The 15868-nt window shown below is 36.3% G+C and overlaps 1 protein-coding gene across 2 annotated transcripts in view; it reads left to right on the top strand.

The window, feature by feature from the left end:
• The first annotated feature begins 719 nt into the window (after positions 1–719).
• The window catches only part of TBC1D23 (TBC1 domain family member 23), a 35048-nt gene continuing 19899 nt past the window's right edge, over positions 720–15868 (top strand). For both annotated transcript variants that reach the window (XM_031051329.2, XM_031051330.2), the window contains exons 1-6: positions 720–813; positions 7865–7992; positions 8623–8734; positions 8973–9078; positions 11614–11818; positions 14958–15081. In XM_031051329.2, the coding sequence (XP_030907189.1) occupies positions 7946–7992; positions 8623–8734; positions 8973–9078; positions 11614–11818; positions 14958–15081 (594 nt within the window). In that variant the 5' untranslated portion in view covers positions 720–813; positions 7865–7945. The remainder of the gene's footprint in view (positions 814–7864; positions 7993–8622; positions 8735–8972; positions 9079–11613; positions 11819–14957; positions 15082–15868) is intronic.

The raw sequence follows: 15868 nt of genomic DNA on the forward strand, positions 1-15868 counted from the left end.
GAGCATGGGCTTTTTTACTTTTCAGGGTGTACAAGGGTGAGGAACATGTGTGACTGAGGGCTTCAGTGTTGTGCTTCCCCGGGGGGCTAATGAATGCTACCATATGATTTTTAGGCCTTGGAAGCAGGGGTCTGTGTAAAACTTATGATTTTTTTTCTGACTGGCCCAATACTGACTGTAGGTGAAACTAAATTAATAATCAAACCTATGCATAGCAAAGCAGTTCATCTTTACTAAAACCAAATATACTCAGATTTTTCACAAAACTGCTTCCCAGCCGCTGACACTGATTTCGGAGTGTATTCTTGATGAAGGCAGCTGCTGCCGACCTGAACTGGCGTCGGGACCATCCTTCGCCACCCGACTCGAAGCAGCACAGGAGAGAGCGGGGAACGTTGTGCCCCTCAGCACCTTCCGCCGCGGGGGAGCGCCAGCCCACCTCACAGAGCTGCCGCGGCACCACGGAGAGGGCAGCTCCTGACATCTGTGGGAAAGAGCCCCCTAACTGTAGCCTGTCCACAGTAACCGCAACAACCCTCTGACCTCTCTTCCCACAACAAACCCCACCCACGAAATCCCAGCTCCCACCTCTTCTTCTCCGGCAAGAGCCGCCTTCCTCCCATGCCAGGCTTCCGCACTTTACGGCCGGCGCCTTCACTTCACGACAGCACAGAGGAAGCGGGAACAGGAACCACCACGTAAGGAGGAGGGGTGTTGTGGAAAAAAGTGCACCACCCAACCGCACTTTGCGGCCGGGCGAGGAGGCACGTCAACAGCGATGGAGGAAGAGGCCCCGCAGCCGTCGAGCAGTTGGTGAGTTACGGGGTGTCGGTGGCCTTTCTCGCTCTCCCTCTCTCCGCAGTGGGGCTGAGGGGCAGAAGGTGGGAGGGGCCGAAACATCCCCTCCTTGTCGCTACTTCTCCCCCGCCCTCTCCTGAGACCCGCCGCACTTGGGGTGTGCGGCTGGGGCTGCCCCTGGCGCTGTGGTGGCGGTGGCGGCTGTGGCCGCTTTGCTGTCGGGCGCTTGGCGGGGATGTGGTGGCTTGGGAGTACCCCGGGACAGGGGCTGCCCCCTCTGCCCATCTGCCGGCCGGGACCGGCGTCCCCAGGGCAATGGGAGTCTGGGGCGAGCCCCGGGGCAAGTTCCGAAAGAGGAAGGGTCGCCGTTAAGGCAAGGGACAGACGGGCCTCTGGCCGAGCTCAGCCCAGGGCGAGGCGGTTGGTCCAGTTTAAGATTATAGGTTTTATAGGCGGTAGGAGCTACTAGTTGTGTGTGCCTGTCTTCCTGGAGTGGAGTTGGTTTGTTCAGCTTCCCCTTTCTTGAGTGTGCCCACTCAAGCACGGGTGACAGCAGTAGGTTCTGACTTGTTTTCTGAATGATTTTGCTTGCCACCCTCCTCTAGTGCACCTATTACTTATAATGGATTTTACATTGAGTCTCTAGGACAAGAATAAACACTATTTCTGGAGCGTGTATAGGATTATTTTGATGGTAACAGTGACGTGATTTTAGTATTTATTGCATGCGTGTTTACTCAAGATTGCTGAGACTTAAATAAACATAATGTTTTAAACACTGAAGCTGTACTTACATTACTCCACATCTCAATTTCTGTACATCGTCACTTTGTTTTTCTCTCTGCATTTCTGCACTGCATGTGATTTTCTTTTTTCCGTGACTCTGTGACACAACATTGCTCTTTGTCCTTTCCACGTACACACTTTTTAAAACAATTATCTTACAGACTTGCTTTTTATGATAATTTCCAACCTGATGTTTTTGCTTTTTGGATTTATTTCATGTGGCGAATTCAGAGTTTTTTGCTAACTATGCTCAATGCTCTTTGCACGTAACTTGCTATAAAAAAGCCAGAATTGACACAGATGCAGGTGATATTTGTTCTTTGTCTGGGTTGGTTCTACAAATACAGCTTTTGGCTAAAACAACTAAGTATCATTTACTAACAAATGAAAGTGAATTAGTGTAGTCTTTTAGCTTTTTTTGCTTTCAGTTACAGCTTCAGAATTTATGAAGCACTTTCTATAGGTACAGAGTTGCATAAGCATTATTTTTAAATACAGACCTGACTGCTGGGATGCTTGATTATGGGCAGACTCATTGACAGTGTAGTCTTCACACTTTGAAATATAACCGTAGATATCTAAAAGAGCCATGTTGAAATATCTCTGAAAAATACTTCAAACCTTTTTCATGACTAATGTGGAATGTTATGATCCTGGATCACAACAAACTGCCAAAATTTCTGTTGAGAATGCAGCACAGTGCTGTTTCCAGACATATTTCAAGGGGCACTGTGCAGTGTTGCCATTCTGACTGGCAGCTTCAAAATGTAACTATAGTAAATTTGATATGCTGCTACTACTAGAAACGGCAAACTGGAAGGCATTCCTTAGAAGAAGTTTTGGAAGTCTTTATGGGAACAGTTCAAGAAGTTGATGCTTAAATACTACATTAATATGCCAGAATACATCCTGTTACTAGAGCTGTATCCTGTGAATAATGAACATGAAGTTGAATTTCCAGTTACTTAAGAGCTTCGCATGGCTCTTTAGTTCTGTTGGGGTTTTTTTGTTTGGTTTTTGTGGGTTTTTTTTTTGCTTTGTTTTGGGATTTTCTGTTTGTTTTTTGTTATTTTGCTTGCTTGGTTTTTGTTTTTAAGCCAATTTCAGTGGAATACGTTCTTTTTCATTTATTGATTTAAACTCTGGTCTTGTATACATACCTGAATGTTGTTGAATGGTTGTTTTTTTGAGTATGGTGTATATCATTTGAATGAACTTTTCCGTGTAAATTACTGTATTGTCAGAGTTTTGAAGTATATAGGACTCTGCAATAACATTTCACTTTCAAAAAAAAAATCAGCTGAAATATAAAATGATGTGTATGCACATCTGAACTCCTTTGGGAACAAAACTGGCAGCGCTGATTCCTTGTCCTCTATTTAGTTCCTTAGGGAGATCCAAAGGCAGATGTAATTTTGTGTTCAGAGACTGTGACAGCACCTTGAGCACGTAGAATCTAGATATGCTTATTAACATAAAATGCCCTTTTTGTATTTCCTGAGGTAACGTGCATGTGCTGGTGGAAGTGAACTGGGGGCACACACAAACTGATAAGTTACCCTCAAAATCTGTACTGACTGCTTGGTGGTTTTGTTCAACAGAAATCATGAAGATTTCCCACAGTACAATTCAAAAGTTCAAAATGAACCAAACCCCCTCTACACCACCACCCCAAATTTATGTATGGCGTTATTGAAACATGAGATTATAATCTTTTTTGCTTCAGTAAACACAGGAATTTAGCAACAGTTTTGATTTTGAAATGAGAAAAAAATCTCAGACCTTAGTGTTGGGTTTTGGGGTTTTTTTAGCTATTTGGCATATTTTCAAAAAATTAATTTGAGAAATTGCTGCTGATATTTGATGCTAAAAAACATATCTGTGTCCAAAACTAAGAATGCTGTGAAACACAAAGGAGACAGGTTCAGGTTCTTGTTCAGGTTCCCAAACAGATAAAGATATAAACAGTAACTAATTAATTTCTAAAACCTTTCTGCTGATGTTTCTTTAATACTTGAGTTTCAGGGAACTTGATCAAGTAGTATTTTTTTTTACTTTAAGATCTGTACTTGAAAGTCAAGACCTGAACTAACTAAATACAACTATAACCACAGATGGACTTTTTCTGTGCATTCAACTTTGCATTGGAGTAATTCATCTCATAGGTCCCAAAATACACTTCAGCTGCTTCAGACAACAGGGTGACAAAACAAGTTACATATATATCTTTTCTATGCTCAGCATCAGGATTATTAGTGCTTCAAGTCATCATATTTCTTCTGAAAGTACATGAACAAAAAAAATCCTTTGCAGCTAAGCATGAGATTGACATCTTCCATTTTTTTTTCCTAAGTGTGTTATTAAATTCATGTTTTCTCCAAAATTCCATTAGAAGGAAAAGAATATTCAGTGATGTTCTGAATACAATAGATATTTTGAGTGAATGTGAGGGATTGACTTTTGTTTGTTTGTTTTCTGTAGAGAACAAATACTCATTATTTTTTATTTAATACAGCTCTTCTTGAGGCTTTTTTCCAGTAGTCAGGAGAATCCTCAATTAAAAGTAGGAACCTGAATAACCAGATTATATCAAAATGTATTTCTGGGAGTGGGAGGAAGAAGCTTTTATACATATAGTTTCTTATGGTGGCAAGTTGTGTTCTTTGCTGTGGGAAGGTTGAATGATGACTATAAAAATAAACTAATATTAGCAATTGACTTTGAAAATTTTCATGAGCACTGTTCACTTGCCTGCTTTTAAGTAAAGGCTTTTAGCTGTTATTGTATGTTAAAACCTGTATGTTATTGTGAGCATTTTCAAATAAAGTACTTTGCTTAAAATGGAGCTTAGTTCAACCTTAGTTACAAAAATAATAAAAACATGTTAGAATAAATTAGTCCAGTCAGGCACTAACGTGTATACATACAGTCAGTCCTCATAATCGTGATGGCAGCATTGTGATATATGTGCCTGTCTTTCTGTGCTACACTTACCAGAAGAACATGAAAACTTGCAGACTGTGTGCATTTGTGCTAGGAGACAGTGACATTGTAGAAACTAAAATTGATTATAGGTCTTGGTAAGGAGTCAACTGGTAGCAGCCTTGCTTCTGATTTAGGGAAAACAGGAATGACGTGCAAAGATGTTTAAGACTATTTCTCACACTGGAAGTGGTGCTGGCCTACTAAAGCATCTAATGAGCAGCTATGATGAGTGTGTCACTTGAGGAGTGTTGAAAAAGAGTTTTTGAAGTGTTACATCAACATTAGATAGTGGTCAGAATATGCGAAGCAGTTTGGTAAACTGTAAGTGGGAGTGTTTGTTTTAACCCTCTTTTAGGCCACTGACTAATATCTTTCACAGCCAATAGTAAATTCAGTGTATATGAAAAAAGGGTGATCATCTTGTTTTGAACTGATAAGTGTGTTTTAGATAATGATTTTGATACATGTAGAAGATACCCGTTGAGCTGTGAAAAAGACACATTATTATTGGAAGTGTGCCCACCAGAAATTAAGACTTTAAACTAGTAGTATTTTACTTTGTAGCATTTTTTCCTCAAAAATGTACTTTGGCTTGGAGGAAGCAGCTCAAAGGGATTTCTCTTTCCTAATAGCAAATGGGCAGATGTAATGGACTTTAGCAGGTACCTTTCAGACATTGTAAACTACTGTAATCTATAGTTTTCTTAATACTATGTCTTTTCACATGTATTAGTAGTTTATTGAAACACTTCCTTCTGTCTTGCTGTTCACATCCCCACAATTTTTAGTCCCTTTGTTAGTATCTATAAGTGATTATAAATATATATATATAAATATATATAAGTGATATAAAGTACCTCATATATAAGTAAAACAAATAATACTTTTTTTAAAAAAAAGTTGCTGAAACTGAATTTCCTATAGTTGATAATTTTTATTATCTCCAGCTTTCTCTCACATTGTAAGTGCTTTAGCTAAAAATAAAGTAATGGTGAATATCCATTACGTTTGTTACCTGTTGATTATAATATGTCGCCAGAATGGCATGAATTTCAGAGATCCTTCTGTAAGTATGGAAATTTACTCCAGATACACTAATAGCAGCTGTGTGTATTTTGACATTTAGAACAGTATGTCTTATGGGAGCTAAACTTTCAGACAATGCCTTGGACATAGGCTGGAATGCTATGCATCTAACCAAAATTTTGAATACCATCCAGAAATAGGGAGTATATATCCATGGTAGAGCAGAAAGTAAGGATGTTCTGGTCTAGAGGAATTTGCCCATAAGGAGAAGTACTGCATTTATTCCAAAGTAAGTGTAATAATTGTCCATAAGAACAGAAGACTTCCTAGCTGATCTTCACTCATGAAAGACAAGGATCCAGATTTCTGGCAGTTTACTGAAGTATTTGTGGCACACCACTGAAATATGGTGAAACATAGCTGGTTCAGGTATCAAAATCACTCTCATACTTTGTACTTTGCAAGTTAGCGTGAATAGAATGTTTCTTAGAAAAGATTTTTCTTAATCTTTGAAAAGTCCTTACTTCCCATTTATAAGCAGTCTTGGGAGTTGACAGAGGAAAGGAGTAGCTAATGGCATTGTAATAGAAGAATACATTTTTCCACTCCTGTTATTTCATTTAACTCAGTGTTGATAATGCATCACATCTCTTCATGTGGGAGAGGGGCTTATCAATTACTTGCTTTTTAAGGTGAAGTAGGAGACATTTGCCTGTCATATACAGTGTACAAAGTGTGAATGACAGTACTTATGCGGATTTTGCAAATAGTAATATATTAGACAGAGGAAGCACATATTTTAACCCGTGTGTAGCTTCTGAAGCTGTGAATATTAAGTACTAGAATTAGTACTCTTGGGCCTATGAAACATTCTTTGCAGGTGTGTTTTTTGTAGTTTACGTACATGTGGTTTTAAGTGTTGTTTCACATATATTAAATTATCTGTTATTCCTCCCCATTCCTCCTTCCCCATATAATTTTCTTTGGAGGATATGGGAGCAAAATTTAAGTACTGCCATTTAAGACCTTTCTACCTGAAATACAACATGCATGCAGCTGTTGCATTCATCTCCACATGCCTGTTTAATGCTCGGATAATATTTGTAGCAACTAATTGTATTTTGTGTGCTATAATTCAAGACCTAGTGGTTGCTGTCTAGTCTGTTGTACATAGAGAGGTGCACAGAAACCTGTAATGTATCTTACAAGAGCATCTAGCTCTCTTCAGCTGATGTTTGATGTTGGCTTCTGTTGAAGCTGGGTCATCCCAGAGTTCATTAAATTCTTCTGAGTGCTAGGTCTTTTCATGTAAATGCCCTGGAAATACTTGATTTTTATTCAGGTTGAACTCATCTGGTAGTTTAACTTTTCCACCTTTGATTATTATGTACACAATTGACAACAGGGTAGGTGATATAAGTGCAAGTGTGCATGGGTGCTCCCCTCCCTGTTTCTGCTTCTGGAAAGGGGTAGTCAGCTGTGCAGCCTGTAGTTCTAAAAGAAGTGTGCTTTGGGATTTTTTTGTAAAGTACTAAAAGTACAAGAAAATGAGACAGGTCACACTTTTTGAAGAAAATAGACTTAGTTGTGCCCCAGTGTATATTTGAAATATGCTTTTAAAATGCCTCCAAAAGCACTTGGCAAAGAAACTGGCTGATATAATGCAAGCAAAAATGTTTGCTCTTCCAACTTGTAAATACTTTGAGAAGCCTTAAATAAGGCTGTAGCTTCTGGCTTATTGTTAACTATATGCATACATTGTCTCAGAATGGCGATTTTAATCTTTTGATTGTAAAAGGTGATACTTAGGAAATCAGCAATGAGTGTCTTAAGCTTTCAAGAGACCAAACTTGATAACCTTCATATCAAGAAGTCAGTTGTGGATATATGCAAATTAAAGAAGTAGCCAAGAGCTCCACAGCTGACATTCTTTTTCCATGGGTATTTTGAGTTGACTACATAGTGTGCATGGAGTAATTGAGAACTATACTGATAACCCTTTAACATCTGTTACTCCATGTGTATAAATATGTGTGTTATTCACAAGGAATGCATCTTCATACTTGAATGTCTTTCCTGGATAAACAGTCGTGCTCTTGTGTTTTGCTTGGGCTATAAACCTTCTGGATGTGTGTTTAACTTCTCAAGTATATGAAGCAAAGTCTTTCTTAAGGCATATGTCAGAGCTAGTAGATAACAGATAAAAAATACAGAAAGGGAGAAGTTTGCCTATGGGACCTATGTATCACTGCCATTGCTGTTTTTCCAGTGAACCTCGTGTTTTGCCACTGCTCTGCTACATGATATTGAAATTCCTGAAATCATCAGATGTGGTTGTCTCATTGACAGCATGGAACCGTTGAAACAGTCTGCAGAAGCTATCAGAGAAATTGCAAAGTAATAATTTCTGAATGTGTTCATTATCTATGAAGCATATGACCTGTTGTTTACTATGGCAACTTAAATGTCATTAGAGTTTGACTGTCTTGTGAATTTGTGTATTTTGCTTTCTGCACTATTATTAACATTTTTGTATGTTTTAATTCAATCGTGTGTATGTCTACACTTGCAGTACTAGAATAATTAACTACATCTGAGTTTGCCTAAAAGGCTCTTTCCCATTTCAGAGAAGGATGGGGCTAAAGCTGATGTTTGAAATAAGTTTTCTGGCTTCTAGGTCATCTAATTTACTTTAAAGAACTCCACCATGTAATTTAGGTGTAATGTTTGCTTTGATTGCATTGTGTGTGAGTGAAAATTTGCTGTGTATTTCTTAAGTTGGACAGTACAACTTCTTGTATGTAAACTGAGTAGAATTAGAAGTTGAACAAGCAGCCTGAAAAAGAAAGGACAAATAACATTTTGCAAATACTTATTTTTAATACCTGCCAAATTGCCTTAATATATCTTTACGTATGTGTAGGTTTTGCCTAATAGTAGCTTCCAGTCTACACATCTGTTTAATAGATAAACATTGGAAAGTACTATATAATTCATTTTTAATAAACATAAAACATACTATTGTAGGGAAAAAGATCTTGCAGATGCTTTAGAAGAAGGTGGCTGTGATCTTGAAACTGTGAGAAACATTATTCAAGGAAGACAACTGCCTGCTGATCTGAGGGCCAAAGTCTGGAAGGTAAATATGATAACTCAAGAAACGAGAAGTACTTGAAGTTGTATTTGATTTGGGGTAAATTATTTAATTACCAGGCATCTCAATAAGAAGGGGTATAGGACTGGAATTTTAATATATATGCATGTTGATTCAGTTTTATAATATTCATCTTTATTGAGTTAAATTACCGAGTTCAGTAATTGGGTTAACCACAAAAGAACACTGAAATGTTTAGAGGGTTTTCTATTTTTGTTTTCAGATTGCGCTTAATGTTGTAGGAAAGGGGGACAGCCTAGCATCCTGGGATGGCTCTTTAGACTTACATGAACAGAGCATAATTCATAAGGATTGCCAAGAGCTAATTGGTAAGTTCAGTTACATTTAGATCACCTATGTGAAAACTTCTGTATTCTCAGTTGTCTTAGGACTTTGTTATTTGACTTAATCTGAATTACGTGTACATTGTGGAGGAACCTTTCATGAGGAAGGTGAGAGAGCAGGCAAAATCAGTAAGAAATCATTAGAAAACAGTAGTTTCCTATCTGTACTCTGACTCCGGGATGAGTGACATTATGTAAGTTTAGAGTGTTACCTTGTTAGTATGTATGGTCAGGAATTGTCAGGAGTTGAAAAATTTGTAGTTTTTTCTAAGCCCCATCTTTTAAACCAGACACTTTCTCTATAGTGTCCTTCAAGTTTTTAATTGTCTAATGACTGGTTCTTAATCTGAAAAGCAGATGTAGCACCAAAATGCATATAGCCTTGAAAGGAAGAAATACGCTAAACATTTTGGATTTTAAAGACCATTTTTAAGGAAGGATTTTTTTTTATTACCAGTTCCAGCAAAAATGATAGGTTTTGGTTTTGAAAACAAGATGCTGGCAAGACATTTGAAATAACATACCAGTATGTCTGTAAGGACCTGTCACGAGATCTGGTTGGCAGCCAAAATGGCCAAATCCCTGATACCATGCAACAGCATTAGTATCAGTGATAGAGTCAGTGCTGACTCATAAATAAGGATACAACTTCTTCTGGCATCAATAAGAGAATCTTTTTTATTTCCCATCATGTTTTAATTTATTCTTGCATAATTGAAAGTTAAGGCAGAGAGTGGAGTTATTGCATGCATGCATGTCTACCCCTTTTAAAATGCAGTTCTATGTTTTGTAGCTGTTTTGTCCTGGTTAGTGTTTAAAACATGCAAAATTAAACACTTCAATGTCTGTTAGTTTTACTTTTGTCTTTATTGGCAAATGGTTTGTAATATGTAACAATATTAAATGGATGAAACTAATAAAGTTAGTTCAGAATGAAGGTTCTGTAGAGATTTCAGTTTGGGGTTGGATTAAATCTCTCTATTTCAATGGTTTAGAAAATCAAGTAGTATCCAAATTCAAAGTAAATCTTCAGATGGCATTTGAGTTTTGTGTCCTGAGAGGTAAAGAAAAGGAAATGCCAGATATTGATTTGGTTTGATGGGAAAGTATTAAAGACTTCTCAATTAAAAACTTTATTAAAAGTAGTGAGACTTATAGGCTTCTTGTAATTGAGGGGAAAATGTTCACTGGAAGTTTAATGCCACTGCATTAACGTAGTGTAGGCAACTGTCTGTCTGAGACCTAACAAGGTTATTCCTTCTATTACTGTAAGTCAGTTTAGCTATAATAAATCAACATTATCTTGGTGGATTAAAACATCAATTTATTTATGCAATAAATAATTTGTAAGAATATTTAATATTTGTAATTTAAAAATCTCAAGGTGTTTAAATATTAATGTGAAAATCCTATGAACTTACACTAAAGTGTTTTGTTTCACTATAGTCTGTATAATAAATATCAGTGCATTTAACTGAAAGTAAGCTAAGTAGTTATTTCATCATATGAAGGAAGGCATAATTTGACGTATGGTACTGACATGTTTTGGTATGCCTTTGATTCATTGCCTCAAGTGAGGTGGATGCCAGTACTTTTTCTGAAGTGTTGTCAGCCTTTGAAATAAAAGTCTGTGTAGAAAGATGCTTTGGAGCTAATTAAAACCAAAGCTTCGTGTATGTATTCAACTCAATCATGACAGTATTTAAGAAGTATTTAGCTTGTTACCTTGATTACATAACTAGTTTTGTGTCATTATTTTGGGTCAATCTTCATCCACATGCAACAGTATAAATGAAGGGCTCAGAATTAGTCTGTCATTAAATAGGGGACATCTTTGCCATAAACATATATTTTATATAATGTGTATCTTCTGATTAGCAACAGTACCAAATCAAATTTAAAAGCCGGGTGTAGTTGTAAGTAACCAAATACTTTCTCTTTTTCTAGTTACCCTAACAGCCCCAAGTTTAAAATATTGTTAGGAAAATTACTTCGAAATAGAGATTAAAAATGTGTTTTATATGCTAATACTAAAATTTAAGTCTTGTAAGATGACCTGATTTCAAACTACTGGTTTTCATAGATTAGGCATGTCAGTGGACTTCTGGGGTATTGGAAGTATGCATTATGGGTTGATCTATGTTGAAATTCAAACAGGTTGTTGTAGAGTCAAAGTTATGTGCTTAACACATCAAATAGAGGGCCATTCTCTGCATTAAAAAAATCCACCTCTTTTGTTTCATGTAGATCCTGGAAACACCAAACTTCTTTCATCATGTTGTGATATTTAAATGCCTTATCATACTGGAGTTATAAAATCATTTGTATTTTAATGCCTTTTTGGAAACCATTCTGTAAGCATTTAATTCAAGCTGCTTAGTTTTTATTGGTCTCTTTTTGCTGCCTTTTTCCTTTTTTTTCCCCAAGCAGTCCCTATCGGTACAGTTGTGCTATGAAATAATCTCATTCAAGTTCTCTGAAAGGCCATTAATACAGTTTATATTGCTGTGCCTATTTCAGACCAGTTGTCAGTGCCAGAAGAGGAGAAGTCAGTACTACTTTTGGATATTGAGTCTGTTATTACTTTTTATTGTAAATCACGCAACGTTAAATACAGTTCTTGTCTCGGCTGGATTTATCTACTCAAACCTCTGGTGCACCTTCATTTGACACGCAGTGATTTGTATAACTGCTTCTATGCTATCATGAATAAATTCATTCCAAGGTAAAGCTCTCTTTCTTTTGCCTATGTACTGTTTTCATTGGCATTAAAGGTATTTTCTGAAAGAGTGTGCATGTTGGTTTCAGCTAGAGCAGCATTGTTAGTAGCAAAGTTGTCAAATCCCTTTATATGCTGATAAATTGAACCATTTTCAATACCTTACGTTTTGAAGTCCAGGAGACACTGAGTTGGTTTAAGGTGTAAAGAGCTAGCATGTGACTGATGTAGACTTAATGTACTTTTTGAAGAACAACTGTTCTTTCATGCAATATCAAAAATAGTTGTTTAGGAACTATCTAATTCTTGTATGTTATATGAAAGCAATTTTCACAGCATTTTTCCTATGTAAAATGCTTCTGTCTCTGTCACTGCAAAGTATTTCATAAGCACTAATTAAGTCTCACAATTTCTTTAGAAGAAGTAGTTAATATTTTCCCTGTTTTCTACTGACTTGGGCCTGAAATTATTTATTTTTTAGGTTGTTAGATTGTTATTTTATGAATAAAAACTGGAAATGGAGTGTCTTACGCTGTTGTATAGGTGCTTTTACTAAAATATTTTTTTATTTATGTTGGAGTAGCACAGTGACATTCCAGCAAGGCTACAGGGGCTTTCTGATTAAGATGTTGTGAAGTAATATGTGGATAGTCTGTAATTAAAGATCTGAGTATGAATCCTTGGAGGGGAGATTCTAGCCCAACTACTGGATGAGTGCCGATAATATGGAAAGTGCACATTTGGTGCTGTGGCAGGAAGCGTTTATCTGTCCTGTCACTTGACTCATTTAAAATACTGTTGGGCTCTGTGAACTGTTTGAGGGTAGTGACATTATGGTCAGGTAAATCTGATGTCTGTATTTTTTTAGAAGGCTTTCAGAGTGTTTAGTATTTTGAGTTTCTCTGTAAGAATCTAGGTGGTGTTTCAGCAAGGTGTAGGCTGGTTTCTCTTCCCTTCCTCTGCAAAATGACTGGAAGCAAAAATGAAAGACATAGAAGAACAGTTTATCATAGACATGCAAATCTCCACTTAGGTAAATTTGGTCTCAGTTTGATGTTTGACTGCTGGACCATCACTACTGTTTGACAAAAGTTTCATTTTTAATTTTTTGTTGTTTTTGTTTTTTAAATCATACACTTCTTATTCACACTTTCTCATGTTTTGTAACTATCATGAAATATTTATTGGGAATTTATTCTAACAAAATATTGCAAATAGATGAAGAGAATGTACAGCATAATCTGTTGGACTTTTTCTTTTTTTGAAAGAGAATCTCTAGCAAGGCAAAGGAAGAATGAGGAGGAAAAAAAACATAATAGGCTATTTTAGATGAGAGAGGATTTGCTTTTTTGCCTTTTTTTTTTTTCCCTTTGGAAACACTGTTATTCTCAAGACTTTTGGTATAAAGTATCCTGTGGATACCCACCTTTCTTCTCCTCCACCTTTTCCTCTAGAATGGTGAGCTTCTGAACTGTACAAAATTAAGAAAGAGTTAATATGGAAGTCCAAGGTCTTTGGACCATAAGTAGAAGAAAACATCATCTCAGATATGCAATTGAGCAACGATTTGTGTGAGAGCTTCTGTGTTAGTAAACTGATTAAAAAGCTGCTGGATGATGGTGTCTCCTCCGAGGAAGCACATGAAGAAAGTGCATTACATCTGATTACATTACATCAGTGTTACCTGTAACAGAGGGCATAAAACAACTTTGTTCAGTTAAAAAAAAAACAAAACAAAAACCCAGAAGCAATTCTCCCCCAGAAAAACACCACCATCAAACCACCCTCTCCTAAAGTGAAATATAGGTTAGTTTCCAGGGCAATTTACTCCTGTTTAGCTAAATATCTCTCTTTTTGGGGTTTTTTTTTGTTTGTTTGTTTTTTGTGGGGGCTGTTTTTTGGGTTTGTTTTTTTTTTTTTTTTTTTTTTGGGTGGGGTGGGTTTTTTTTTAGTTTTTGTTTGGTATTTGGGGGTGGTTTTTTTTTGTTTTTTTTTTTTTGTTTTGCTTTGCTTTCCTTTTTTATCAGTCCTTCCAATGGCTGAGCCTGCTGCCTCTGTGAAGCTTTCTGCATTGGAAGTGATGGATAGGTACATGAACTCACAATTCTTGATACACTGGGGATTTTACTAGATATTTTTGAGAGAGGAGGTTGGGAGGGGGGCTTGTTAGTGGTTGCTTGGTTCTTGTTTGCCTTGTCTTTAAATGGAGTACTTGTTACAGGTGGTTTACTGTGGTAGGTAACAGAAGTAAAAAATTGAGAAAAACAGTTCAGAAAAATGTCTAAGCAAGGATGTTCAATTGTCAGTAAAATTCAGAAAGAATTCTTTTGAAGTTAGTTTTGGGTATATGTCTATTCTTCATGTTAAAAGGTGGTAAAGAATGACTGGCTGACTGAAATAATTGACCATAATGACCATTCAAACAAAGTAATGTGCAAGTCTAAATACTTAGGCTAAATTTTCTTCTTTTCACACTTTAACACTTTTTGTCCTGTTAATTTAATGGGAAGTCAGAGCTCTTGTGATAGCTTCAGAAAAGAATCCCCATATATAATTTGCTGTGAATGTTTCCATTTTACCACCCTTGTTTAAGAAAGTTGATAATTGTGTTTGGAGATCTGTGTGTCAGGTTTCATATTAGTTTGCTTAAGTTTTTAAGCACTTGAGATTTTTCCCTAGTGTCTTTAAAAAGCCATTTCTTAATTTTAAATACTGCTTATTTCCTGCTTAATGAATTGACATTTAATTGTTACTCATGTATGAAATAAGAAACTTTCATATTTCCTTTGGCTGCTGTATTAGAAATATTTATATGGGGGGTTTAATTCTATTTTTAGTTAACTATATTGATACCATGCAACGCTTGCTTACATATTTAGATGTGTTTAAGATACTTTTGTATTATATACTCTTATCAAGTAATAGCAGTGTTCCATTCTTTCTTCTACTTTATTAATATAGTGGGGATTTCAATCTTTCTGGGTTTTTAACTTTCAAGGCAAGTTGATTTCATGATAAGTCCCTGTGACTTACAAGAACAATATTGGAAATTACATAATCACAACCAATAAAGAATTGTTACTGGAAGTCTGACAATTGAAATGTTACGGAGAGGTTTATGATTATTTTCAATACTATTTTTTAGGGATTGTTCTATGAAGGGAAGACCGTTTCATCTATTTAGACTGCTTCTTCAGTATCATGAGCCTGAACTCTGCTCCTTTCTTGATACTAAGAAGATGACTCCAGACTCATACGCACTCAATTGGGTAATAAAGTGAAAGTAGGGAAACATAATGAATAAAAATTTCTGTCAAAATGTACGTATATGTTACCAGTTTGTGCAAAAGTAGTACAGGAGATTAGAACTGCATATATTCAAATAATTTGCATGTTTTAACATAGTGTGGGCTTTTTGTCTTCGGTCATTTAACGTAAGGTATGAGGTCATGTTAAAGCCTTTTTTTATGGTTCTGGATGTTAATTGAGCCACTGGTGTTAGTAACTACTTAGAATAAGTAAGAATGAGAGTAAATGACACACTCAAAAAGTAAGAAGCTGTGATGTTAGTTTTTACAGTGGGCAGCTATATGATTTTAGATATGGATAAAGATGAGCCTAACAGGTCTTTTAAAGCTAAATTACAAATAGTTTTAAAAACCTCGCTGTTAATAGATATATTTGAGTGCCTTATATGGTGCAATGGCTTTTAGGATATAGGCACATAATATTTTGCAGCTCTTCATTTCCTTCTCACTGCCTCAGGTTGGGGTAGTTATAAAATTGCTTACCTCAATATTTTTATTTTATTTATTTTTTTATTAAAGTTTGGATAGCAGCTGCAACATAAAGCAGCAAAAGTTTCATATTTTAATGCTCCTTAATATATGTAATACAAAATCATGATACAGTGCTTGCAGATGCAAAGTCTGTAAATAAATAAAGACTTTGACTCATGAACTTTCTAGGCATTTCTTTCATACCTATTGGCTTTGTAAAATTTTTCTGTAACTCCATGTACTTTCAGTTTAAGAAATAAGACTGAAATAAATGAAT

This window comes from Melopsittacus undulatus, chromosome 2, assembly GCF_012275295.1.
Source record: "Melopsittacus undulatus isolate bMelUnd1 chromosome 2, bMelUnd1.mat.Z, whole genome shotgun sequence".
Taxonomy (NCBI): domain Eukaryota; kingdom Metazoa; phylum Chordata; class Aves; order Psittaciformes; family Psittaculidae; genus Melopsittacus; species Melopsittacus undulatus.